Source organism: Anolis carolinensis, chromosome 4 (genome assembly GCF_035594765.1).
Source record: "Anolis carolinensis isolate JA03-04 chromosome 4, rAnoCar3.1.pri, whole genome shotgun sequence".
Lineage (NCBI taxonomy): Eukaryota > Metazoa > Chordata > Lepidosauria > Squamata > Dactyloidae > Anolis > Anolis carolinensis.
Window position 1 is genome coordinate 175,102,878 of NC_085844.1, and position 27,920 is coordinate 175,130,797.

Below are 27,920 nucleotides of genomic sequence, written 5' to 3' on the forward strand. Positions count from 1 at the left end.
TTCAGACTTGTTAATCCATCGTCATCTGAGTGCTATTTCTCTTTTTTCCCTGTTTTTTTTTCTGCCATCCACTGCTAGCCCTACATGTGCCAATTTCTCTTGGATTAGATACCTATTATTTCATGCCTGTGGTGCTCCTTTATTTTAGTACCAAAGTAAGGCGGGGAAAACTGCAAAGAAGACAAAGACCAGTCACTCATAAGTAACACACACCCATACACCAAAAGTCTTCTATTTGTCTTCAGAGTCCTCTCAAATGGTGACAAGAAATGATGCAGCATCTCTTTCTGCTGCCATTTTGAGAGGGAATCCAATGAAAATAGCTATTTAATGATTACATGATTTGTGCATTTGGAGTGTTAAAAGAATTGGAGTTAACAACGAAGTTGTCAATAACAGAGTTGGTGGCAGTCTACCTGATATCAGTTGGGATTCATTTTGGGGATCACTAGGTTCTCTGAAGAATCAAGCTGATGGATAGAATCAGAGAACCCAACACAAGACTAAGAAATGTGATGTGACAACTACTTTTTCTCACAACTCTTTCTCCCCTTTAATGATAGTCTTCTCCCTTCACCTGGTATTCATTTGCTCTTCATTTACCCTTTCCTAACTTCCACTCCATCCTTACCAGGTCTCAGATGCCTCTCCCGGTTGTGATGTCTGGATTCCTCAAATCCAGACATCGACACATTTGCAAATTACTTGCCCAGTATTCATGCACTGAGTCATAAAAGTGTTGATTGGCACACACATCAATAGCGAGTTTCCCTTGTAGAAACTTTTTGGCTTTAGAGATTTTAAAAAGGTTGTGTTTTCCTGGATTCTTTATATATAATGTAGTGATATACAGTAGAGTCTCACTTATCCAACCTTCGAATCATTGTTAAGGTTGCTTTAAACATTAATGTGTGGAAACTAGCTTGTATGATTAAATAGTATTTTTATGGAAATTCTTTCTTTTCAGCAACCTCCTGTTTGACCATGTTTAGAATGTCCAGCTTCATTGTTCAGAAGCTTACCACTCAGAGGACTATTTGGATAAAGATGGATAAAACATGCCAATGCAAACATTAAAAAAACATGTTTTGGGAGAACGGAACTAAGGAAACAGTACACAGACAGATATTGGCCGGCATCATGTCAGTCTCAATGAGAGTAGACTCAGTGAATCTGTTTTTGAATGGTAAATCAACACATAGACGAAGTCTATTGATTCAATAAGTCTGCTTATAACAACAAGATTTAGGACATCTTCCAATTTATGGGGATAAAATCCAAATAGAGAAAGGGTGGGGAAAGTGCAGCCTACAAGCCACCTCTAACCCCAAGGCCAATTCTGTAGCTATTCTCCAGCACGTACCATTGATTTTTTGAAATGTAATGCCAATCATGGCCTTTTTGCCACCACCCCTGACCAGGGCTCTTTCAAGCACAAAGGGGCCTTCTTCTGTATGAAGTTGACAAATTTGATGCATTACCTGGTAGCAAGATCACTTAAGTATTTATTATGGAGCTGGTAATGGGGAAAATTGATGACGGCAATTACACCAATGAGAAAACATACAAATTGATCTCAGGATCCCAGTGGATGATAACAGCTCTGTACGCAAGTAATTTCAGTTCCATGACAGAGCAGTTAGCCATGATGGTCTGAGTAACACAGATGGCAGGAAGACTGGAATCAGTGGAATCTTGATGGAATGAACACTGCCTTCAAGTGTCAGAGCAGCAGTTGTACCACTATGACTGTGTGTGTGTGTATATATACACAACTTCAAATCACCCCTAGACGTATGGCAACCCCATGAGGTTTTCTTAAGCAAGAAATACTCAGAGGTAGTTTTGCCAGTTGTCCTTCTCTAGTTGTTCCTGCAACAGCTACAATTCTTTGAAGGGCGGGGGTCCTATCCAAGTACTAACCAGGGCTGACCCTGCTTAGCTTTCAAGATCAGATAGAAAGTGATGTTTTGGGTCACATTTGGGACAAAAGTGATGAACTTGTGGCCCTCCAGGTATTGGGGCCTCCAACTCCCAAAAGCCCTAGTCAGCTTGTCCAATGGCTAGGAATTCTGGGACCTGAAGCCCCAAACACCCGGAAGGTCACAAATTTGACACCACTGATTTAGAAGATAAGCCTCATTCCCCCAGCATATTCTGGAGTTAGCAATGGTCCAGCAAAGTCAGGACATCCCTCTGAAAAATAAGACTACCCTCATCAAGTTAGACATTATCAACTGTGCTTTTCATTTAGCCTGTATACCTATTTACATATGTAAGATGGACCTCAATGCAAATATTCACATTAAATATTCTCTAAGCATGCTGGAATTCAGCATATGTTGCTCTTCAAACTGGCATTCCTGTTACATAGCAGAGCACATTCATAATTAAATATTTTAAAAGCAAACCATAAACCATTTGTATACTCTTTAACAGAATTAAACTTAAACTCATTTATCAGTTTTCTACGGTAAAACACACACACACACACACACACACACACACACACACACACACACACACACACACACACACACACACACATATATATATATATATATATATATATATATATATATATATATATATATATATAAATTGTTCTATGTTAAAAAGGCATTGAATGTTTGCCTATATGTGTAATGTGATCCGCCCTGAGTCCCCTTCAGGGTGAGAAGGGCGGAATATAAATGCTGTAAATAAATAATAAATATATAAGAGATTCCATGTGAAAAGCAGTTAAAGGATGAAGTTCAGAGAGATTCACAGTGAAATATACATGGAGTCCTGAATATCACTATGGAAGCTGTGACCATTCAAGGCTGTTATGAGGACAAAATGAGGAGATGGGAGTAATGTGCTGCCTTTGGCTTACTGGAAAACATATAGGATATGACAGAATGTAATAAATAATATTGTTGCACAGTAATAAAGCAAAAATGCTTAAGATTCCAGATTCCAAATTCCTAAATTCAGATTTGATTAAACATTCCAACAACACTTGTAGAATATAAAAAGAAGACTTTATTAAAATGGATGTCTGTTAAACTCTTATATAAAACTAAGGCCACAGCTAATGCTAAAATAAGGTTAACTTCAAAAGGTTTTATACTATGATTTAATTTAAAATTCTTATACAAAGCTATTTTACAAATGAGTACTCAAAACATAACACTGCTTCTTCTAAAATTTAATGATATAAAATATCAACCTCTTAGTACATATATATTGTGTTTATTTTGGTCCTTTGCGGAAATAATTTGCATGGCTCCTGCTACAAAAATTAACTGAAACAGAAAGGTGGCAGTTTCAGTGCTGAAAGCCAATGCTCCTTCCTTTTTGTGCCAAGTTGATTTCTTTTCATGTAATGTTAAACATCTCCAGTCATGATAGCAATAAACTCTTCCTGATTAACTGTAGAAAGAAAGAAATGTTTGTATGAATGTATATAAACTGTATAAAAATGATCAAATTTGCTCCTTTCCATCAGGTTTCCTTGACAAATTCACCCTTTGGAAGGATGAAATAACAAAGTAAACAATTGTCACAGGAAATTAAAACAAATTTAGCCACATAAAATGATACAATTTGTAACTGTTTATAGGTAATTATAAAGTGTTCAATTTACATGTTATTACTAGTATACCTGGAAGTCACCACATCTAGTTCCTTTGAACCTGTGAACGTATACTTTGTTGACTGTTTCACAATATAGTCAATTTATGAAATACCCTCTTGTTTTTCAGTAATATAGCATTGATACTACAACAATGCATTTCATTTAGTCCCCGTTCATTATAAAATAACAAAAGAAAGAAATGCAGTTTCATGCTATAAGAATTTCACATGGAAAAGGGTCGAATTTGATTCCCTTTCCACTTTTGTGCCATTCAGTTTTCTGAAAAGCAAATCAGTCATCTGTTTAAATTTGTCATGACACAGAATCATCAAAGGAACGGCAAATTAAATACACTAATTTAATTATATAATAAAGCAAAATATTGGAGATGAAAACAAAATTGGCTACAAGAGATATTTAAAATCAGATTATAATTAGATCCAACACTATTTTTGTTGGAATTCAACCACACTGCTCAAGTCTGCAGTCCCCAATGAGAAGCAACTAGATAGCATTAGGCTAGGCTGAGGAAATCCCCCCTCCCTGAATGTCTGTTGGTGTATCTGTTTTCTCTCTTCCTCTCTCCCCCCCCCCCCCCACCATCCTAATTGAGGATGTAGAGTGGCATTTCTTTAAGATGCATGTCCTTTAGTTTTAAGGCCTCATGGCCACACTGTTTCCACCTGTTCATTCAGACCTTTTGTGATTGAGAAAATGTAGTATTTACAGGCTTTTTCCTTTTGTTTGAACTTTAGAAGTAATGGGGTCAAAGGAAAGCTTAGACCTATTTTTTTCTATCAAGAAATGTAGTTCTTATATTATTTTAAATAAACCTTTTGAAACTTTAAAGACTGAACTCTGCATCTTTGCCTCCTTAGCTCAAGAATTCTTTTACAGCCACAACACTACACCACTTGCTTGCTGTGAGCTAACTGCTCAGTTAAGTATCCTGTTTGGTATTTTTAAATACTCTGCTATTTTGGAGATTTCTCTAACAATTTTTACTAGATCTTCTAAATGAACAAACAAAACCCATGAATTCTGTACATTATATGATTATTGCAGCAAGATTATTCTATAAACAAAAATGGAAAACTAAAGAACTACCCCTAAAAGAAAACTGGATTACAAAAGGTTTAGAACTGACAGAAAGTTATCTTGCCTGATTAAGGAGAAGTCAATTGATTTAATTTTAAAATAATGGGAACTATTTATATTATTTATAAAGAAAAGGGGAAATGTTAAAATACTGATGGGTTTCGAAGATTGAAAAAATAAAGTAAGGTAGAGTGAAAAAACTGTGTAAAATGACAGATTGACGGAACTATAATTTTTTTTTACTTTGTGTCCTTGAGGTGGGAGATAGGAAGTCAATTTTAATTTTGTATTATTATTTTGATTATTGTTTTGGAATGAGGAGTGTGGGGGAAGTGAGCCTAAATGGATTTATATAGTGATAGAAGCCAGATAGGGGAATTACTTTCTTTATAAATTGTGTGATCATACTTATACTTAATAAATATATAGATAAAAATGATAAATTAAATACATCTTTAATTTAATTTAAATGACGCACTAAAGACTAGGACAAAAACACGACATTATAGGACTTACTCTCTCCATCCCCATCTTTATCAAATTCTTCAATCATTGCCCGAAGTTCTTCATCAGTCATGTTTTCTCCAAGTTCCCTGGCCACACGGCGCAGGTTTCTTAAGCTTATTTTTCCTGAATCATCATCATCAAACAATTTAAATGCCTTAAGGATCTCTTCATGTGGATCTCTGTCAAGTATCCAGTCTGTCACTACAATGAAATATATGAAATAAGTGATCAACTTCTAGACAAGCAGCTTTGTTCTTTAAATATTATTCTGGATGAAAATGGCTGCAACTTCATTCTAACTCTTATAACCCTTCATTACAACATGCCTGAAGAAATGTGTGGCCACACGGATAGATTTATATTCCATAGGGAGGCATAGGAATAATGAAACCTTCTAGAGCAGTGGTTCTCAACCTGTGGGTCCGCAGATGTTTTGGCCTTCAACTCCCAGAAATCATAACAGCTGGTAAACTGGCTGAAATTTCTGGGAGTTGTAGGCCAAAACAGTTGGGGTCCCACAGGTTGAGAACCACTGTTCTAGAAGTTGGACTGGAACACCCAGCATAGTGAGGAATGCTCAGAGATGTAGTTCAACAACCTCTGGAAAGCTGAATGCTTCATATCACGAACACCAAGGAAATTAATATATGGAACACCATCCCAGCAAAACAAAACAAATAAATAAACAAACAAACAACAAGATAGAAAAGCTGCTTATTTCTGCAGAAACCTTTCTCTTTTGCTCATTCCATAGCAACAGAAAATATTGTAAGATAACACAGGATTCTGGTGGAAAAAATGTAAATGTCAAACTGGCATAGGCATAATTATATTTCCACATTTGGATTTTTAATATGAATGGAAAATAAAATTATATCTAAAAGTTTATTTTAAAAGGCATAAAATTATATAATACTAGCAGAATTTAAGTATCTACACTGGTAGATGCAGGTGAGCAGAACAGCAGGAAATGCATCCTGAATTCTAGATACTGTTAAGTGAAATTCTGATTATCATCTTTTTCAAAAGGCAATTTCATGTATGTTTTAAATATTAAAGAATTTGTATTGTTCCGAAGATAGCTACATGCCTAACTTATAAGAAAAGGACCAACTGCACTATTATTTACTATTTATTAAAAGCTTTCCTGCCTGCTTTGTTTAAAATCTGATACTCACCAACTTCATTAAAATCTTCAAAAGTGATTTTTCCACTTCCTTCCCGATCATAATCTTTAAGTATCTTTAGTACATCTGCTTTTTTAACATCAAAACCTAAAGCTCTCATTGCCACCTTTAAGGAAAATACAGAAATGCCTTATTTCAGGATTAGGACATGAGATTTTCACATAAGGACAGGTTGCTTACCTGTAACCATGTTTCTTCGAGTGTACTCTGTGAATTCACACTAATGGAGAGGCTGCGCCTGCGCAGGTCCCAACGGAAACTCTTCCCAAGCTGAAGTTTAAATTTTGGCGGTAGCCACGCCCCTCCGTCCCCGGAGGGCATATAAGGCAGCCCTCGGCGTCTGCTCTCCAGTTCCTACGCCGCAAAGGCAACGAGAAAGGAAGAGGGTTTGCCAGAGGGGAAGGAAGGGCGGGCTTGTGTGAATTCACAGAGTACACTCGAAGAAACATGGTTACAGGTAAGCAACCTGTCCTTTTTCTTCGTGTACTCTGTGAATGCACACTAATGGAGACTAGCAAGCTTAGGTCTCGGAGGCGGGCTAAGCAAACCCTGACAACGAGAAACTGTCCAAACATATGTTTATTAAACATGAAAACATCAAAGAAAACCCTGGTCCAAGGACCCATTAAGGTATTGCATCAAACACACGCCAAACACCGAAGGCAGTTCGGTCAGGCATGATATAACCCTTTAAGAGCACATGTGAAAACAGGAAAACATCATTCCCCTAAGGGGGAAGGCAATAGCAATAAGGCACGGATCATCAGGAGAGTAGTGCAAACATGTACCAAACAGGAAAAAACAACAAGAGGGTCGCATGAGAAAAGCACCCACATAGAAGTCATAAATGCAGAAGGTTAGGACAAGCATGAGGATAAAACCGCCCTAGCAAAGGCGGCATCCTTTAAAGTCTTTTGGTCTAACCTGTAGTGAGACACAAATGTAAGGGGGTTAGACCAGATCGCTGCCTTGCAGATGGAGTCCAGGGAAATGCCCCTTAGGAAGGCAGTCGACGTGGAGAGACCTCTCGTCGAACGCGGGCGGACCGACGGGGGAGGAGGTCTTTTGGCTAGTTCATAGGCCAGTTCAATGGCCTGAGCAATCCAGTGTGAGAGTCTTTGAGAAGAAATAGGATTGCCCAGTTTATCTGGGGCATGGGCCACAAAAAGTTTTGGGGTCTTTCGAATGTCCTTAGTACGGTCCCGGTAGAACAGAAGTGCTCTACGCACATCAAGGAGGTGCAGTCTCCGCTCAAGGGGAGACGAGGGGTCTGGGAAGAAAGCGGGAAGGACAATGTCCTGGTTAAGGTGAAAAGCAGAGACCACCTTGGGAAGGAAGGTGATGTCCGGACGGAGAACGGCGCGGTCGTGATGAAAACGGAGGTAGGGTTCATCGACCCGAAGGGCCGCCAGCTCCGAGGGTCTGCGCGCTGAGGTTATGGCCACCAAGAAGGCAACTTTCCAAGAAAGGAGACGTAGGTCGGTCGAGGCCAAAGGTTCAAAGGGAGAAGCAGTGAGCTGGGAAAGGACAAGCTCGAGGTTCCAGCCTGGGGTAGGAGGTTGGGCCGGTGGGCAGATGTTGTTGTATCCTTTTAAGAAGGTCTTGACGAGGTGATCGGAAAACAATGATGGTTTACCATGTTGCTGAAAGCACCATGATAGAGCGGCCAGGTAAGATTTCATAGAGGCAAGAGAAAGCTTTTGTTCTGCTAGAGACATAAGGAAGTCCAGCACAGTCGGTACCGAGGTTGGGAAAGCAGTGATCCCTCGGGAGCGAAGAAAGGAACGAAAGCGAGAGACTTTATAAGTGTAGGCCCTGGTTGTAGCCGGCTTGTGAGCTGCGCGGAGGACCTCTTGTAAGTTCTGCGGGAGGGAGGTCAGGCGAGAATCCTCCAAGCAGTGAGATGTAGAGAGGGGAGATCCGGATGCAGAATCTGGCCGTTTTCTCTGGATAAGAGGTGTGGTAGGAGAGGCAGAGTGAAGAAGGTCGCCTTGGAAAGATGAAGAAGAGCCGGGAACCACGGTTGACGAGGCCAGGCTGGCGCTATCAGGATCGCCGACATCGGTACCGATCGGAGCTTCTGGAGGACCTTCGGTATCAGAGGAAAAGGCGGAAAGAGATAGATTGGTTCCGCCGACCAGTCCAGAAGGAAGGCGTCTCCCAGGCAGCCTGGAGAGGAGGACGGGAGAAGTCTTGCCCCGTACCGAGGCAGCTGAGCGTTCTGGGGAGAAGCGAAGAGGTCTAGGGTGGGGAAACCCCATTTGAGAAAGAGAGAAAGAAGAGTCTCGGGGTCGAGCATCCACTCGTGGGAGGAAGTCGTCATTCTGCTGAGGGCATCTGCCAAGTCGTTGTGGATCCCGGGAAGGTGAGTCGCCGAGATTTGGATGTTGTGGGCTATGCACCAATGCCACAGTTGAGAGGAGAGAAGCATCAGCTTCCTTGAGCCCGTGCCGCCCTGTTTGTTGATGTAGAATACTGCTACTGTGTTGTCTGACTGTACGAGGACAGATCTTTGGGAGATCAGGCGGGAGAAGGCTTTCAGAGCCTTGAAGATAGCAAGGAGTTCGAGAAAGTTTATGTGATTGGCCTTCTCGGAGGGAGACCAGAGGCCCCGAACAGTGAGGCCCTTCATGTGGGCTCCCCAGCCGAAATTGGATGAGTCTGTGGTTATGGTGATCGAGGGAGGAACCGAGTGAAACGGAACACCCCTGCAGACGTTGGAGAGGGACTTCCACCAGAGAAGCGACCGACGAACATGAGGCGGGATCGAGAGAAACCTCGAGTTGGGGTGGCGAAATGGCTTGAAAACATCTATGAACCACCTCTGCAGGGACCGGAGACGGAGCCTGGCGAACGGGGTCGTGAGGACTGTGGAGGCCATGTGGCCCAGCAGTATTTGAATGGATCGAGCCCGAACTCTTCGGTGGGTCTCGCAGAAGATGATTTGATGACGGAGAGCTAGAAACCTGTCGAGCGGGAGCGAGACAGTCTGAGCGATTGAGTCGAACAGGGCGCCGATGAAGCGGATCTTGTTCGACGGGTTGAGGTGAGATTTTTCGTGGTTTAGCTGGAGACCGAGAGAATCTAGAAGAGAGAGGGTGTAGTCGACGTGTCGACGGAGTAGGACAGGGTCGGATCCGACCAGAAGCCAATCGTCTAGATAGGGAAAAACTGTGATCCCCTGGAGCCGGAGGTGGGCAGCCACGACAGCGACGACCTTTGGTAAAGACCCTTGGGGCGGTAGCGAGGCCAAAGGGCAAAACGGTGAACTGGTAGGTTTGGTCGAGGACCTTGAAAGAGAGGAAGCGCCTGTGGTTTTCTCGAATCGCCACGTGGAAATAGGCGTCTCGGAGGTCTATAGACACGAAGTAGTCTCCGCGGTGAAGCATCGGGAGGATGGAGGCGATGGAGACCATCCTGAACTTGGTTGGGCGTATGAAGACATTGAGCATGCGCAAGTCTAGAATTGGGCGGAGGCCCCCACCCCTCTTCGGGACCGTAAAGTACCTGGAGAAGAAGCTTTGAGGGTCCTGTGCCGATGGAGAAGGCCGAATAGCCCCTTTGGCGAGGAGAGCGTCGACCTCTGCGAGAATTTCTTGAGAGGGGTTGGAGAGAAGGACCTGACCGGTGGGAGGGAGTTCTTCGAATTCTAAGGCATAGCCTTCTTGGACAATTTTTAGAACCCAGGCATCTGAAGTAATAGATTTCCACCGGTGAAAGAAGGGAGCCAGGCGGTCTATAAAGAGACCATGAGGTTGATTTGGTGGAGGAGAGGGGTGCGGAGGAGTGAGAACGACATCGGTACCGGAGAAAGAGTCTTTGGAAGGAGAGATGGCGTCAGGAACGCCGGATAGGTTGACCAGCGGTGGGGGTGGCCCGGCCGCGCTGTCTTTGAGGTTGTGCGGCCCGACGGGGCTGTTGGCGATTTTGGTTGTTCGATACCGAGGGACGTCTGAAAGATTGCTGGCGGTAAGAAGGAGGCGGGAAGCGTCGAAAGCGTTGAGGAAACCACTTGGTGCGGTGAGCCTGGGGTTGATCGCCGCATTTAGTGGCTAGAACTTTAAAGTCATGGTTGGTTTTAAGCTTGTCATCGGTGCCAGCATTAAAGAGGCCCATGGCGTCGAAGGGGAGGTCCTCGATGACCTGCCTCGAGGAAGAAGATAAGCCGGAAGATCTCAGCCAGGCGTGGCGGCGAATGGCAATGGCGTGGGCGATCATCTTGCCGGCCGTGTCGCCCGTATGCTTAGCCATCTGGATTTGATGATGCGCTAACGAATCGGCCTCTTGTTGGAGGGTGGACATGACCGACCGGTCTTCGTCGGACAACTTCGCGAAGAAGGGCTGAGCTTTTTCCCAGAGGATCTGCTGGTATGCCCCCATACAGGCCCCATAGTTCGCCATTCGACAAAGTAGAAGGGCTCCGGAGTAGAGCTTTCTGCCGACCGCGTCGAACCTTTTACCCTCTCTGTCTGCAGGGGTAGTGGATTCACGACCGGAGGACTGAGAGGCCTTCACGACCATGGAATTCGGGTCGGGGTGGTGTTTAAGCCATTCTAAGGTGTCGTCATCCGTACGATACCAAGACTCGATTCTCTTCGAGGTAGGAGGGATCGAGGAGGGGGTTTTCCACGAAGATTGGATAACATCGAGGAGATAGGGTAAGAACGGCAACAGCGTGGCTGGAGGGGCCTGGGCTTGGACCCGTTTGAAAACCGGGTCAGTTACTGCTTTGGAAGTCTGTTTAATTTCTAAACCCAGGGCATCAGCCATTCTAATCATTTGCTCGGAGAAAGCCCGAATGTTGTCGGTAGGCGAAGGAGGATCCACCTCATAGGCATCATGGGGAGGAGAGAGATCGAGGCCTAAGGATACCACCGAGGCCGAGAGAGCAGAATCCGGGCGATCAATCTCTATCTCATCGTCCCCAGCCCCTTGAGGGGACTGGGGGGGAGATGACAACACAGTCTCTGGTGGCGGCACCGCCTCAAGAGCAGGAGCTATCTGCAGCCGAGTCTGTTTGGAGGCCGAAGCCTGGACCGCTCGAGCCAGGCGAGTGGTTTGTCTACCCCGTTCCGGTGTCGAGGTCGGGGGAAAAAGCTGCTGACGAGATGAACGATGAGAAGCAGCAGGTCGAGGAGATGGGACCCTGACCACTGTCTGAGTGGAGTGGTGGGGTGAGTCCTGCAACTCGCCGTCTGAGAGTTGGTGAGGAGAAGGCTGGCGAGGTCGCTGAGCGGGAGCGATCGGAGAAGACCTTCTAGAAGAAGTTGCCGAAGAAGGGACATCCATCTTGGAGGAGGCAGAAGAGGAAGAGCGTTGGGTTGCCCTCTTCTTAGCGAGCGGTTGTTTTGATGGAACCCTCAGGGATTTACCCGGTGTGGGAGGGATCATTGCTGAGTCGGATTGGGTCCGACGAGCTTCCTCATGAGCCCTTTTAAAGGCGATCTTCATCGCGGAGGTCGATGGAGGAGCCCCGAGCTGGGATCGAGCCGAGGAAACGGAAGCTACCGAGCTCGACGTCGAGGAAGGACCGACCCGACCAGAACGTGTCGACACCGTGGCCGTGGTGAGAGTGCACGGTGGTTTAGCGGCCTTGGACGACCTGGAGGCTCTGGACGCCTTAGACGAGACCGAAGGGGCTTTAGCCGCTGAAGACGACATCGATTCCGGGTTAAGCGGCGACTTCGTGCCCGAAGTCGACGGAGCGGGTTCAGGAGCGAGCGATTTTTCGTAGAGCGCCGCTCTAAGCCTTGCGGCTCTATTTTTTCGAGCCTGGGCCGTTAGGGCCAGGCAGAAACGGCAGGTACCGACGACATGTGCTTCTCCGAGGCAGTAGAGGCACTTGGCGTGGCCGTCGGAGTCAGGAATTTTAGCGGCACACTGAGTGCAGCGCTTGAAGCGAGTCGTAGACATGAGAATCCGAAGTGAACCTTGCGGCGGAAAAAAAGGAACTGGAGAGCAGACGCCGAGGGCTGCCTTATATGCCCTCCGGGGACGGAGGGGCGTGGCTACCGCCAAAATTTAAACTTCAGCTTGGGAAGAGTTTCCGTTGGGACCTGCGCAGGCGCAGCCTCTCCATTAGTGTGCATTCACAGAGTACACGAAGAAAAAACTACATTTAAGTAAAAATGTCTTTGAACAGAGAATGTTTGTTGCATAAACTAAAAAGATTATCTCCAAAAAGTCATTTCCAGTATCACCATCTCAATTGTTTCAACAAAAGAGTAACTCATATATTCTAATAAAAATCAATTTATATCAAGTTGGTTACACTGAATACTTCTACCCACAACGATATTTTTGATATTAAAGAAGGTATCACTTAGACATAGATATTTTTACAAACCTGTACTTTTCCACAAATGGTCACGAAGACTGAAAATTGAACACTAGTTTAAAAAGCAAAATTGTTTTTAACTGTCATCTAGTTGACTTCAACCCATGGCAACTCTATGCATGAGAGACCTCCAAGGTTCCCCATCATCTACATATTGCTGAGGTCTTGCAGACTCAAAGCTGTAGTTTCCTTGATTGAGATTATCCATCTGGAAAGTGGTTCTCTTCTCATATTGCTTTATACCTTACTAAGTATTGTCTTATCTAGTGAGTTATGTTTTTTCATGATATAACCTAAGTATGACAAGTATGATTAGTCATCATGGCTTCCAAGAAGAATCCAGGCTTAGCACCACATCTCAAATGACTTGATTCTCTTCCTATCCACTTCCTTCACTGTCAAAATTTCTTAACTATACAAAGTAATGAGAAACACAGTGGCATGAACAGTCCTAACTTTAGTGCTCCATATAGCTTTACATTTCCAAATCTTGTCAACTTTCTTTATAGCTGCACTTCCAAGTTATAGTATTCTTCTGGATTCTTAATTAACACCACAATTTTTAAATAATTGAGCCAGGGTATGGAAAATCTTGAACTATTTCAACATCTTCATCATTTACTTTTAAGTTATTTGTGATAACTACTCTTGCTTTTTTAATGTTCAACTGCATACCTGCCTTTGCACTTTCTTCCTTGACTTTCTTTAGGAATCATTCCAAGTCTTTGCTATTTTCTGCTAGTAGTATGGTGTCATCTGAATATCTTCAATTTGAATGTTTCTTCTTCCAATTTTCATAAATCCTTCCTTAGAGTCTAATCCTGTTTTATTTAAAGTTACACTACACCAAATGTAGCCAGATAATTATAACAAGTAACAGAGGTCGAAACAGTTCATAGAATCATAGACTCTTAGAGCTGGAAGGCTCTAGTGCAGTCCCGTACAAAAAGGCAAATGGCTCTAACAGAAATCAAGCTGAAACTCTCCCAGAAGTCAAAATACTAAGATTGGACATATCTGTTGACAAGATTCACTTGACTATAGGTACAAAGGCATGGGACAGAGTGGGTTGGCTCAATCAAAGCTTGCAAGACCTGAGCAAGGCTGTTGATGACGGGACCCGTTGAGCTCTTTCATTCATAAAATTGCCATAGTTTGCAGCCAATCTAATGGCAAATAATAGCAGAACTACATATAGTGTTACAAATTACAGCTTTATCCATCTATGTGTTACAAATCAACAACTTCACTTGTACTTTTGTCACTTCTGAAACTTCACAGAGCCATAATCCAATACAAGTGAAGTACATTTGAAAACACTGAATAATTACTGTGACTGATCTTTTTCAAAAATACAACCACGACAAATCTATATATCATATTTTAAATGAAAATTAATTACCTTTAGTTCATGATAATCTATAGCTTTGTCTTTATCTGTGTCAAATAGCTCAAAAGCATCTTTGATCTCTTGCTTCTGTTCTTCAGTCAAGTCCCTTCTTTTCTTTCTCTTATTTTTTTCAACAGAAAACTCCGCTCTGCAACATAAAGAAAAATAATTTGCACAATCTTTTATTAGGGAGCACCATGTAATGTCATTACTATTATATTTGCATGTATCCTGTCCTTTTCTCAGTTCAGGACTCAAGACAACTTATAACTGTTAAAACAAACATAAAAAATCAAAACATCTTTAAAAGATAAAACCTTTAAAAGAACACAGTGAGCAGACAACTGGAAGGCGCATTTCTCTCCAGCAATCCATTTTCAAAGGCCTAATAAAACATAGAAGTCTGCTTGCCTGCACAAAGATAACAAGAGTTCCATTCTAACCTGCCTTGGTAGGGAGTTTCAGAACCTGGGAATATCTACCAAAAAGGCCCTCTCATATGGTGTGAGGATGATGGGAGAGAAAGGCCTCAGTCTCAAAACACTGGCAGGTTTATATGTGAGAATACATTCCCTCAGAAAACATGGAACTTTGAAGCGTGCCCATTAAAAACAAAAAAAAGCAGGCAGCCTGAGGAATTATTGGAACAGAAAAAATGTGTTCTCCTTCCAGTTCCAGTTAACAATCTGGCTGCAATTCTTCAGTCCAGCTGAATTTTCTTAACAGAGGGTGGTACAGTCATTTAAATAGGCTGTGACTATATCTTGCAAGCTGATCAGATATGATGCCTCTAGGAACAGGCACAGCTGGCATTGAAACCTGAACTGTGCAAATACATAGTCTCCCCAAATCCCGAGGCTTCCATGCTCAGTTGATCATTTTAAATTAGAGCATATCACTGTGGTTGAATCTTGTCATTTGCTGATAAAAAATAAAGCCTCAATTAATATTTGGTTTTATGTAATAGCTAGGTTTAAATTGAAATTTATATTTATAGTACCATCATTAGCAACTCAAACTGGGTTAGAAATTATAATGATACAATAGCAGATCTGCTATGCCACCAAAGTTTGCCGGTACTTTTTCTCATAAACACTCATGTCAGCAATATTAGCTTTTCTGTTGGATTCTGAACAACTTTAAAATTGAAGATGAATTTCTTAGTCATATAGACCCCATATATTGTTTATTTTTGTAACTTGAGGGCAGAAGCCTGGCCTCAACACATCATCATTGGATATGTTTGGGATATTCTTGTTTATATCAGAAATCAAAAGGAAACTATGTGAAATGAGTTCATGTTTTCTAACAGTTATAGTAATTCCAATTTTCTTCCCCTTCTCTCCATAGTCTTCTTTTCTCCAGGGTGTCCTCAATTCTATATACATGAGGAAAAAAATTACAAACTTGTGTATTTTATATTTGATCAATTTTATGAATATTATATACTAGCTTGGGGACCCGGCGATGCCCGGGTCATTTGAGAATGGTATTATTTGTCTTTTAATGTTATGTTTTCTGTTTGGAGTGGGTGAACTGCAATTCCCAGAATTGTGGCTGAATCCTCCCCAAACCCTGCCAGTATTATAAGTTGGCCATTTTGGGCCTCTGTACCAAGTGTGGTGCAGTACTCTCTGGATGGGGTGAACTACTGCAACTTCCAGATTCCCGGGGCAATTGCCCCGAAATATCTATCAGTATCCCCAGCAGGTAATATTCAGTCTGTGTGCCAAGTTTGGTCTAGAATCGTCATTGGCTATATTCAGTGGTCTTTGGATGGAGGTGAACTAAACTCCCAAAATCAAGGCCCCTTCCCACAAATACCTGCAGTATGTTCAGTAGGTCATGTTTATCTGGCTGCAGGTGAACTATAACTCCCTTTTCCCCAAACTTGTCCAATATGTTGTATTGGTTATGGGGGCTCTGTGTGCCAAGTGTGATGCTCATTCATTGCAGGTGAACTATAAATCCTAGTACCTACTACTCCTCAACTTCCAGTCCAGTTTCCCTCAAAACCCACCAGTAGTCAAATCTGGGCATATTGGGTCTGCATGGCAAGTTTGGCCGAGAGCCATCATTATTTGGGTTCATAGTGTTGTGGGTGTAGGTGAACTACAACTCCTCTATATTCCTCAGTAGGAGTGACAGTGCTCTGACTTGATGCAGGGTGAACTACAACTTCCACCATGTGGAGTCAGTTCCTAAACTACTCCAGTAAGTTTAGTTGGAGCTCAGTTCTGCTCTGTTTGTTATGCAGAGAGATTGGAAAGGAAAGGGCAGTGGGTGGGGCCATGCAAATTCCACAGCAATGGAGAACCCTGGGATGCCTGCCTGTGGTGGAAGAAAAAGCAAAATCTAGGATGAAATGGTCCCCAAACGAAAGCATTACTTCGGTGGTGGGCCGTAGTGTTGGGGAGGACATGGGCTGCATGTTCATGGCGCTCACTGTGACCACAATGTCAGTGGAAAAGAGTGACTTGCTAGATTGACCCTGGGAACTATAGCCTGTTTGTGGAGGCCGGAGGCTGTCTGTGTGAGCAGACATCTGTGCCACATACACACATACAGGTTTTCGCTTTTATTATGGATTTAGATTAGATATATATATTCATAAAATTTATCAAATATAAAATACACAAGTTTATAATTCGTTTTGTCGAAGGCTTTCATGGTTGGAATCACTGGGTTGCTGTGAATTTTCCGGGCTGTATGGCCATGTTAAAGACATGGATGTTCCGCTGTGCTTTTGAGCAGACAATCTGCTAGACAGCTAGCCCCTGACAGGACCAAAAATCTGTTCTCACACTTTACTATTGCTCTTATCCTCACTGCTGCCATATGACCTATGCACTTTATTCATTAAATTATTGTTGCACTAGTCCACCCACCCGTGATGATAAAGTGAAAATGTTATTGGTTGTTTGTTCGATGCCTTTTTATATATAATAATGTTTTATTTTGTCTTATATTGCTGTTTTGCATTTTCATGTGTTACATTTTAAACTGTGTCCTTTGGACTGGGCTCCATGTAAGCCATCCCGAGTCCCTTCAGGGAGATGGAGGAGGGGTATAAAAATAAAGTTGTTACTGTTGTTATTATTATTATGTTCCAGAAACATTCTCTCCTGACATTTCACCCACATCTATGGCAGGCATCCTCAGAGGTTTTACAGAGAATTGTAAAACAAATCATCTAAATAAAATATAAAAATATATGATATAAATAAACTAGCCACTTCATACAGTCAGAATATATAAGATTTAAAAAAATGACATTGTACCAAAAAGTTTTGAGAAGCAAAAAGGCTTTAAATTGAGACTGAGGGAAAGCCAGGTTTGCTCAGAATTTATAGTTACTTGCTGATCTTAGCCTAAAATCAAGAAAATAGGCAGACAACAGCCAGATATGTGAAAAGGTGAACCTATTGAGATCATGCTATTGACTGTCTCCAGGCACCCATACAGACATTTGAGAATTGCAGTTAGTGAGATGGATGTAGGTAAAAGTTCTGCATGTTCCTTGCCTAAGAGAACCCTATGAAATTCACTTGAAGAGACATAAACACCCATGCCAACTTCGAGATGGGGTGCCAGTTTAATTCCTAAGCTCCTTCGGTCCTTGTTATTTCCAGGTAGAGGCAAGAAATATACCTCTGAAATCTATTTTAAATGAGAAGACGAAAGAAAGAAAAAAAAAAACATTCCCTTATAGTCCGTTTCCTAAAAGTGCCGTGTGTATGTGTGTGTGTTCACAATGAAATATAACGACAGCAAATCCCTCAAACCATTATGAAGGCAAAGAATGAAACAAGCCAAGGGCGAAACGAGCAGGGGCTGGCTGTTCTTAAGCTCCTTACAGGAGAGCGGGGGGGGGGGGGGGGGGGGAAGACTCGTGAGCCTTTCGCCAGGTGGCAGCTGAGGGACACGGAGCGCGCGCCCGCCTGACTGAAGCGCCTCGGGAGGCAAAGGGGAGGGTAGGAGGACAGGCACCGTTGAGTTCCCATGGCAACAAGAAGCGAGACCTCGCTACCCCCGCCCTCCCCGGCTCCCCCGCGCTGTAAACCAACCTCGACACCAAATTCATTCTCCTCGCCTCGCCCCACGCCTTGAACCGGTCACCGGGCGGGCTGCCGAGTCGGAGAAGCGGTGGCGACTTTGGACCACTACCGAGTAACACGCCTTCCCTTTCAAAACCGGACACCAAGCTAAGCGACTTCTCGGTCAACAATGCGGCGTCCCTCTTCAGAGCTTGGTCGCGATTGGGCGCTGAGGGGCGTCCCTCCCGCCTCTTCATGCATCGATAGGCGCAATCCCTTGTCAATTAGATTTCCCTCCCGCCCTCCTCGCGAGTTTGCCAGAAGGCGTGGGACGTCACAGAGAAGCGAGGGGAGGGGGGAAATGGCATGGCGCGGATTGATGACGTCAAGAAAACGCGAACTCGCCCAATCTGCTCGGTTGGCGCGAAGAACGAATTTTGGGACTTTTCTGAATGGATGTGTTGTTAACTTCTTTGGGTTTTCTTAGGGAATGAATACACAGAGACTCTTGAATCTTAGAAAAAGGTGCCATAGACTTACGCAGGAACCATAGAGGCAACGAGCTAGGACTTGCCTAACGCGTAGTAATTCCCGAGACAAGGCTGCTTCAAGTCTCGCGAGATCTCTGACCTCTCAGAATCTGAAATCCCGCGGCAACCCCGGAAGACCAGCGCTCATGCGCAGCATGGGGCGTCAGAGCTGACGGCGCGCTCTTTAGTCCTGCTTAGCGTTTGGTATGTATGTAGTGGTTCAGTTGGCTGCATCCCACGCTTGGGGATTGACTCAGACCAGGAGTGGATCTGCACTGCCCAGTTGATGCAGCCTGACTCCACTTTAACTGCTGTGGTTCAATGCTATGGGATCGTGAGAGTTCTAGTTTTACAAGACCTTTTCTACTTAAATAGTGCTGGTGCCTGTTGGAGAGAGTAACCTTCTCAAGCGTACTCTATTTGATGTTTGTTTTAAAATTGTGTCGTTTTATATCCTGAAGTACTTATATGTCTGTTTGTTTTTTCAGTGTCCCTTATCTCTATATCCAGTAGAGTTTCGCTTATCCAACATAAACGGGCCGGCAGAACATTGGATAATCTAAAATGTTGGATAATAAGGAGGGATTAGGAGTTTCATGCTCAAACTACTGGATACAGCATAGATAAAATTTGTGTGAACTTCTTCATGGGAAACTAATGTCTTTTTTACATGTTTTTCCTCTCTGTTTACAGATTGAAAAAGAATTTTCCTCTCTGGAATGGATGGGCTGTTTAGAACAAGAAATATGCTACTTCCTAGTTTGGCAGTTTGGTGTCAAAAACAGCAACGATGTTGCAGGTTTTATTGCAATCTTCAAACCAAACGAAAGCATGTATCCCAGCATTTTCAGTCTATGAATTTGCGAGAGGAAAGCATGGTCTCCAAGGAGGGCAAACCTGTGGAAATGACATGTAAAAGTCAGAGACTGATGTTACTAGGAGGCCTGATTTGTCCTGCCAGCCCCGGTTGCTACCATTATATGCCGTATGCAGTCCGAGCAATGGAGAAGCTGATCAAGGTGATAGACCAAGAAATGCAGGCCATTGGTGGTCAGAAAATGAACATGCCCACATTGTGCTCAGCAAAGCTCTGGAGAGACAGTGGCAGGTGGGAGCTGATGGGCAAGGAACTTTTGCGAATGAAAGACCGACATGGCCAGGAATATTGTCTAGGACCTACCCACGAAGAGGCCATCACAGACCTCATAGCTTCCCAAGGCTGCTTGTCCTACAAACAGCTTCCCCTCTTATTATATCAGGTAACAAGAAAGTTTCGGGATGAGCCAAAGCCACGCTTTGGATTGCTGCGGGGTCGAGAATTTTATATGAAGGATATGTACACCTTTGATGCCTCGAAGGAAGCTGCCCTCCAAACCTATGAATGTGTGAGCAACGCTTACAGCAATATATTCAACAACTTAGGCCTTCAGTTTATAAAGGTTCAAGCTGCTACAGGAAGCATCGGAGGAACAATGTCTCATGAATTCCAACTCCCTGCTGAGGTTGGTGAGGACCAACTGATGATGTGTGCAAACTGTGACTTTTCAGCCAATGTTGAAACAATGAACTCCAATGAAATGGGTTGTCCGGTTTGCAAAGGAAAACTAATCGAAAGCAAAGGGATTGAAGTTGGCCATACCTTTTTCTTGGGCACCAAATACTCTTCTGTTTTTAATGCAACTGTCCACACTGCTCAAAATAAGCCTGTTTTAGCTGAAATGGGCTGCTATGGATTGGGGGTGTCACGGATCCTTGCAGCCTCCATCGAGGTGCTTTCTACAGAGGATGCTATCCGTTGGCCAGACCTCATTGCACCTTATCAGGTCTGCCTTATTCCTCCAAAGAAAGGTAGCAATGAGGAGAAAGGAGCAATACTCTTGGAAGAATTATATGATTTTATTTCTGAAACAGTCCCTCGGCTTAAAAATGAGATGGTGCTGGATGATCGGACTCGGCTCACCATTGGCAAAAGGTTAAAAGATGCTAATAAACTTGGATACCCCTATGTTATAATAGGTGGTAAGAAGGTTTTTGACAAACCTTCTTTATTTGAACTACATAATCAAAACACAGGTGAAATATTATTCCTCACCAAAGAGGCCATTATTGACTTGCTAAGTAAAGTACGAACTTTGTAAATACTAGATATGTGACTTTTGAGTACTGGAGTTGTAACATTTTCCTTTGTCATATTAAACACATGATCATGGGATATTATACCCTACCGCAAGGGATTAAAATGAAATAAATATAGTGCTGCCTTCCATCTCAAAGCATCATTTGGATGGGCTGGTCCATTGACTTCAATGACAAGGACAGCTCCTACTGCAAAAGATGAATGTTTTATTTCGAGGCTGGTCATTTTTGAAATTAAGCGGATCTTTGGTTAACACAGTGTAATAACAGCATCCTACCAGGAAAGGATGGTTTACTTTAATTTGATTTTTTTTAAAAAATAAAGTATTTGAAAGTTAAGCTTTCTTTGTGGAAGCAGCCCCATTTTATTATCCAGCCATCATTATTTATACAAGTTTTGAAAACTAGGTAGAAAAGATTAAAGAGCATTTGTTTTTCTCATATTTCTCTTTATTGTGCTGTCCTTCGGTTAAGTGCTGAAATGGACTAATCCTGTGTGATCATCTGCTAAGAGTGAGGTAGGGAGAATATATTGAATTTTGGCCACATTTGTATTCAGTTGCCTATTAATAGCGGGCCTTAATTAACCAGAAACTGCCTGGAATGATTGAGATGGACATTGCCTAATATTATATGAAGTTGATGTTCATGGTGTGTAAATAAAACACATGTTGTTCCTTTAAGGTATATACCCTTGAACTGTACATTGACTTAAAGCTGGTATGTTTCATGATATTGTTGATCATGAAATAAATTGCAAACATCAATCTGGGAGACCAGTCTTCTAGGTGAGCCAGTTGAATCAACTCTTAGTTGAAAGCTTGGCAGTATTACTAGGAAGTCTCTGTTGGTACTTATTCTGTCTTTGAGATCATGTACTGTAATATCAGTATTTGTAAGCATATTATTAAAATTCATGCAATTACTTGAATATCAGTTTGTTTTAAAGTGACCCTTGCCCTATCACAATCTTGTTTTCTTTTTTTGCGGGTGAGTTTTGACTGTGGGTAAGGAACTGAATTTTTGAGAGAAAAGACTCCCAGGACTTCTGTGGACTTTGTGGGTGATTTTAGGCAAGGCATTTCAAACTAGAATATGGAGAGATGTTGACTTACCTTAACAGGTTGTTTGTAAGGATTATCGCAAGATAATGATTTGGTTTAAATACTTAAGCAGTGTTATATGAAGAAGGCCCTTGTATTCCTTCTCATCCCCTGCCATGGCCATGAAGAGGAGTTTAAAAGACTCTGCTTATATTTGTAACTAACTGGTTACTCTTTGAGTTGGGAGATAAAATTTGTGGTAACTTGTAGCTGTAGTTTAGAAAAACAAGCCAGCTTCAAACAGTTGTTTGTGATCTTGGTTTGTTTGTGCCGTAGTTAAGATAGATTACAGCTTCAGACTAATAACAAATCCCTGTTAACAAAACCTTACTACTTCTTTGCATCTGTACTAACGAGTACATGGAGGAAAGAACATATAAACTTTACCATAGCCCAGCATGGTACAAAATCAATGTATGTGGTATATTATGGCTCTGGAGCACTGCAATATTATAGAGTTATTAATACAGCTATCAAACTGCTGTTGTATTTGGACAGCATCACTCACTGTTGATAATATTCAAGTTTCAGGTGAGTCACTTCCAGATGCTCACTTTCTCCAGTAGTTGGGGTGCTTTTGCTGAGATACCTGCCATGCTGGGTATGAGTCTGTACATAGTATGAACACACCAGAGTTGCAATTTTGTGACCACTCAATTTAGTGACTTACTTCTAAGTGAATATGAACAAGGTTGCCAAAGGCAAACAAATAAGCAGAAGCAAGAAATACAATAATAAAAATATCTCCTCGCTTCCTGATAGCATGTATCTCTTTTGTAAAGTCCTTGTTCTCTCCAAGATTGTAGCTACTGTTTTGGGGAACATTGCTAATATTAAAAAGCACATGCAGCAAATTACTATTCCTATCTCTCACACTCCCTTTTGCTGATGTGATGGAATGAGAAAATGACTAAAGATATAAATCTTCAAAACTGAAATAGAGTGTTGTCAGACTGCTTCCCATTTTCACTTACTTTCTGTAACAGAAAAAGAAAAGAGACAAGGAATTGAGAATCCTGCTTCTCTTTCATATATCCCATAATGATGGAGAGCGTTTAGGATTTACAGGAGGAAAAAACTCGGGTTCGTTTAAACCATGTGCAAGAATAGAACCAAGAAGTATTTTACAAACTTTATTTTATTTATTTACAGTATTTATATTCCGCCCTTCTCACCCCGAAGGGGACTCAGGGCGGATCACATTATGTACATATAGGGCAAACATTCAATGCCCATAAACACATCGAACTGACACAGAGACAGACAGACAGACAGACAGACGCAGAGGCAATTTAACCTTCTCCTGAGGGGATGTTCGATTCTGGCCACAGGGGGGAGCAGCTGCTTCATCATCCACTCTGATGGCACTTCCTCACTTCCTCATTCCAACGTTGTAAATTAGTTAAACTTGCCTCCCCACTTTTATAAGTGGTACCTTATTTCCTACTTGATAGATGCAACTATCTTTCGGGTTGCTAGGTCAGCAACGAGCAGGGGCTATATTTTTTTATTTTAAATTGACGGGTGCTCACCCCGCCACGGGCTGGCCTCGAACTCATGACCTCATGGTCTGAGTGATTTATTGCAGCAGCTGTTTACCAGTCTGCGCCACAGCTATTAGAATAGATGTCAGACCCCTGGCTGCTGGGCACCAATAACCGTACACGGAGGCCAATCTCTATCTAATATCTTTATTAAGGAAATATATAAAAGCAATAAAAAGTGAAGAATATAGTTCAGAAGCAGACCTTTCAAATGAGGTCAAATATGGTCCAAAAATGTATTGTCCAATAGATGATATTAGAGTTCAAAGTTTTAATCCACTTGACCGAAACACACACTTTTGCCAAGCAATAGTGTGGGGAAATGACAGAGTCTTAGAGTCCAATGAAGCTTGACAACAAGGCTGGAAATAAACTTGGTTCTTGGCTAGGTCCGTGACTGGAAACAAGGCAAAACATGAAACGTGGAGCAGGGTCCGTGGTTACACAGCAAGGCAAGGCAAAGGCTTGAAAGCTTGATCCGGGAAGCAAGGAACTGGGGTTACGAAGTCCACACACAATCTCTCTCCTGAAGTTGATCAATTGACTCCGCAAAGAATCTCTCGCGCCAAACACCTATATTGGGTCTCGTTTTCCCGCCAACAAATCTCTTTCCCTAGAGAACAAGAAGCGAAACCCAACTCTGTCCAGATGCAAGACTCCTTAGAATTTCCCAAGGGAAGCAGTCCTAATCAGCTTGTTGTTTGGCAGCGATCCGTGAACTCCTCCGTTGGGCCTCTCTAACTCCTCTGTCTCTAGAATAAAATTCCTTCCTGGGAAACGGAGGGGAGTTCTGCCCAAGGCTTGTTTTACTGAATTCTTGAGGGCAAACATCAACATCCGGCAGGTGAAGAGACTCCGGATCTTGTTGAACTGGCGAAAACCCCATGTTTTTGTCTTCATCTGCCACAATAGTACTAGGAACAGGACTACAAGGCCCATGAGGCATCACAATAGAATAGCTTGAAGCTAATAGAATATCCTTTCTTCAACAATTTACAAAAAAAAAAAAAAAAAACCCCAAAAGCACACCTTGCTTTTGCCATTATATACATTTTACTAGGTAAAGGTAAAGGTTTCCCCTGACGTTAAGTCCAGTCATGTCTGACTCTGTGGGTTGGTGCTCATCTCCATTTCTAAGCCGAAGAGCCGGCGTTGTCTGTAGACACTTCCAAGGTCATGTGGCCAGCATGACTGCATGGAGCGCCATTACCTTCCCGCCGGAGCAGTACCTATTGATCTACTCACATTGGCATGTTTTCAAACTGCTAGGTTGGCAGAAGCTGGAGCTAACAGCGGCCACGCACGCTGCTCCTGGGGTTTGAACCTGGGACCTTTTGGTCTGCAAGTTCAGCAGCTCAGTGCTTTAACACACTTCACCACCGGGGCTTCTTTTACTACCCCACTGTATATAATGAAACTTGAGCATCCACAGATTTTGGTTTCCATGGAAGATCCTGAGATCAAACCCCAGTGGATACTAAGAGCCTGCAGTAACGTAGATTGATTTCTTGCTCCAAAACTGAGGAACTAATACTGATATAGACAGGGCCAAGCAAGGGGCAAAGCTTTGAACTGGACCTGAGAACAAAATATTCCACTTTGTGTGGATAGTATCAATATAGTACTATTCTAGAACCATGTTCCATGGTCTCATTCATTGTGTTCATCTTATGATGAGTGGTGATGTCATTGAACATCTGTAGTTATGACAAACATCTCAATTGTGACATCTAATGTGCTTTTTTGCTCATAGAAAAGGGAATCTGAAACCATGAACAACTGTGGGCTTGCACTAACAAGTGAGCACATCTATTTTTTTATTAATTTGTCTCCAAGATTTACTTAATTGGTCTTCTGTCTCAGTTCTAGTTCCTTTATCTCCAAATATTGGAATCATAAAGTTGTAAGAGACTACAAAGGCCATCCAGTCCAACTCCCTACCTTGCAGGAACATGCAATCAAAGAACACATGAAAACAATTCCATTTGAAAAATGCAATACCCCTTGGCCCTTTCTTTTAAAACTGATGGAAGAACAGCAGGAAGGTGGGTTATTCTGGTCTTGGGAAAGGAGATCCAGAGTCTAGGGTCAACAACTGAGAAGGACCTCTCTCTCATCCTTACCAACCATGCTTGTGATGCCAGTGTGACTGACCCCCCACCCACCCAATGTTCCCGGGACCCTGGGAAGACTCATAAAGAGATAGATGGTCTGCCAGTTAGCCTGCTACCTCAGACATCTAAGACTTCATAGGTCATAACGAGTACTTTGAATCATACCCTATTCACACCCAGTGGAACTGTATTGCACCATCATCAGTGCAAACCAGCATACTGTTATGCATTAAACATCATGCCTTCAGCACCCACAACACAATACCCTTCAGATGTCTTGGACTACAATTTATGTTCATAGTCAAGGATCACAAAAATCATAGTTCAAAAATACCTGGTTGCAGAAAACTGAGATAGGCTGTTTAACACATTGCTGTTTTGCAGAGCTGGTTTGAAGGTAAAACAGCCCAGTTTCAAATCCCCAATCAGAAGGTACTTTACAGCCATACAGCTAACTCACGGTCAGGTCTACTGGTTGCCCTAGATTCCAAAGATACAAATGATACAAATTACATCTATGGCATTTTGAAAAATGAATTGGCTTTTTTTTGTTCAAACAAGCTTTATCTGTCAAAGTAATGTAACATTTTAAATACAAAAGTATCAGCTGGGTTCTGATCTGCTATGTGAGGAACAGATACATTATCACTTGAACCAAGTGTAGGAAGCCAAGTCAGCTATATTAGCCTGTAATAGTACTGATACATAATGTTTAAGTCCATTAATAAAATAATGCTTATGTGATAAATTCCTGACCCTTCTGTAGGAACACAGCTCACATTATGAACATCTATCTGCAAGTCTTGAACATCTGAATCTGGAGGTCAAGATATGGGTCAGGAATTTTGGAAAAAAGTTTGTCATGCCTTATGAAAGAACTAGAACAAGAGAATACTATCAAGCATTGCCCAACTGTTGAAGAATCAGAGCTTCCTGGCAGCTTTCCTTCCTATGAACTCCAGGATGGAGGAAAAAAGAAAAAATCTTGTGAGAAAGAAAGAGTCAGCTGAGGTTCTAACTATTGAGCAGTGTGCTGAGACTGCCAAGAGAGAAGTATCCAAGAGCCACCAAGCAGACATACAGTTGGAGTGCTGCATGTCACCAAGCATTTCTGAAGGTGAAGAGTGACCTCTAGAGTTTGGAAAATGAGAATAGTTTAGATTTAAGTACAATATTCCTTTCCGATTTATAGCAACCTTAAGGTGACCATATCACAGGATTTTCTTGGCAGTTGGCAAGATTTGTTCAGAAGAAATTTGCCTTTTAGTTCCTCTGTTTCTGAGAGGGAGTAACACATCCAAGATTCCCCAGTGATTTCACAAGTGTGGTCTCCAGAGCCATAATCCAACTCACAAACCACTACACCATGCTAACCCCTAGTACAAAGCACCAAAATATGCAATATGGAATGGTGATTTATTTAATTCTGCCATTATGTATTTTGACAATGCAGAAGTTAATTTTGAATAAGCAATTCACCCACTTGAATCCAGTTATTTAGATTTATTTTAAAATGTATTAATTTAATTTATGTTCTGTCTTTCTCTTAGCATGGACCTCAAGACAGTTTACAATGTCATGCTTTTAAATTAGGGGTGAGCAACCTCACTGGGTTCTGGGACCAATCTCCCCATTCCTATCTCACATTTTGTTTGTCCCCTATTGTTGTCATGACCTTCCAGGCTTCGGGAGTACATACCAGGTGAGTACACACCAATTCTCTGTCCCATATCCCTGCTTCAGTTAGAACAGGAGTGAGAAACAGCCAATATATCTAATGGTGATGTATGGTGCCATCCAACATTTGGATAGCCAGATGTTCCCAAACCCTAAAATAGAGTAGTTGAACCATAAAAAGCAGAAAACGTTTCCACAGCAACTGCACTGTTTTCCTATTCCATTTACCTTTCCTTTTTGGCAGTTTCAGACCCCTCCACTGAACTCCATATAATAATGATATCTGATTCAGAAGTGGAAGATGTTCAACCAGTTTCTGAAAGAACAGCACGGCATGACAGTAAGGAAATGGTAAATCCTTATTCCTACTCATCTAGAAGCTAAATTTCACCACACTTTAATTCAGTTCTGTACTTTTGGCCTCTTTTCGCCATTCAGCCTCAATAAGGGAGACAATTTTCTCACTTCATAAGAAGATTAGGGGAAAGTTGGGATCAGAGGGATGATGTTTTTCTTGACATACTACAAAAACCTTTTAATTATCATACTACAGTCAGCCCTGCACATTCACTAGGGTTAGAAGCACAGGGCCCTCACAAAAATGGACAAATGTAAATAAAAAGCCATATTTACTCAAT

At 42.4% G+C, this 27,920-nt stretch overlaps 3 protein-coding genes across 12 annotated transcripts in view; 2 read left to right on the forward strand and 1 right to left on the reverse strand.

Moving 5' to 3' along the window:
- Window positions 1-3,004: 3,004 nt before the first annotated feature.
- cetn3 (centrin 3) lies at window positions 3,005-18,450 on the reverse strand. The gene is made up of 5 exons (XM_003220180.4): window positions 18,209-18,450; window positions 14,154-14,289; window positions 6,406-6,520; window positions 5,237-5,428; window positions 3,005-3,417 (listed from the first exon to the last, which is right to left on the reverse strand). Exons 1-5 carry the CDS (start codon window positions 18,433-18,435, stop codon window positions 3,374-3,376), a joined length of 714 nt encoding a protein of 237 aa, XP_003220228.3. The 5' UTR covers window positions 18,436-18,450; the 3' UTR covers window positions 3,005-3,373.
- Window positions 18,451-18,633: 183 nt separating this feature from the next.
- pars2 (prolyl-tRNA synthetase 2, mitochondrial) lies at window positions 18,634-21,775 on the forward strand. Its single transcript, XM_003220181.3, has 2 exons — window positions 18,634-18,912; window positions 19,402-21,775. Exon 2 carries the CDS (start codon window positions 19,428-19,430, stop codon window positions 20,844-20,846), a length of 1,419 nt encoding a protein of 472 aa, XP_003220229.2. The 5' UTR covers window positions 18,634-18,912; window positions 19,402-19,427; the 3' UTR covers window positions 20,847-21,775.
- Window positions 21,776-25,041: 3,266 nt separating this feature from the next.
- Window positions 25,042-27,920, forward strand: part of mroh7 (maestro heat like repeat family member 7) — a 49,438-nt gene continuing 46,559 nt past the window's right edge. For 2 of the 10 annotated variants that reach the window (XR_010005407.1, XM_062978288.1), the window contains exons 1-3: window positions 25,045-25,290; window positions 26,372-26,722; window positions 27,527-27,633. Coding sequence is in view for 9 of the 10 variants with exons in the window: in XM_062978288.1 (XP_062834358.1) it covers window positions 26,557-26,722; window positions 27,527-27,633 (273 nt within the window). In the remaining variant the exon portion in view is untranslated. Of the gene's footprint in view, window positions 25,291-26,371; window positions 26,723-27,155; window positions 27,308-27,526; window positions 27,634-27,920 lie in introns of all 10 variants that reach the window. The other 8 variants (XM_062978283.1, XM_062978292.1, XM_062978290.1 and 5 more) reach the window with 7 other exon arrangements.

Bases quoted from the DNA above. Each gene is read 5' to 3' on its own strand.
- cetn3 (XM_003220180.4), bottom strand. From the start codon at position 18,435: ATGAAGAGGCGGGAGGGACGCCCCTCAGCGCCCAATCGCGACCAAGCT. The intron at 14,290-18,208 runs GTTGGTTTACAG...TTTATGTTGCAG, and splicing joins AGAATGAATTTGGTGTCGAG to AGCGGAGTTTTCTGTTGAAA. The intron at 3,418-5,236 runs GTAAGTCCTATA...TTCTTTCTACAG, and splicing joins TAAAGATGGGGATGGAGAGA to TTAATCAGGAAGAGTTTATT.
- pars2 (XM_003220181.3), top strand. From the start codon at position 19,428: ATGGATGGGCTGTTTAGAACAAGAAATATGCTACTTCCTAGTTTGGCA.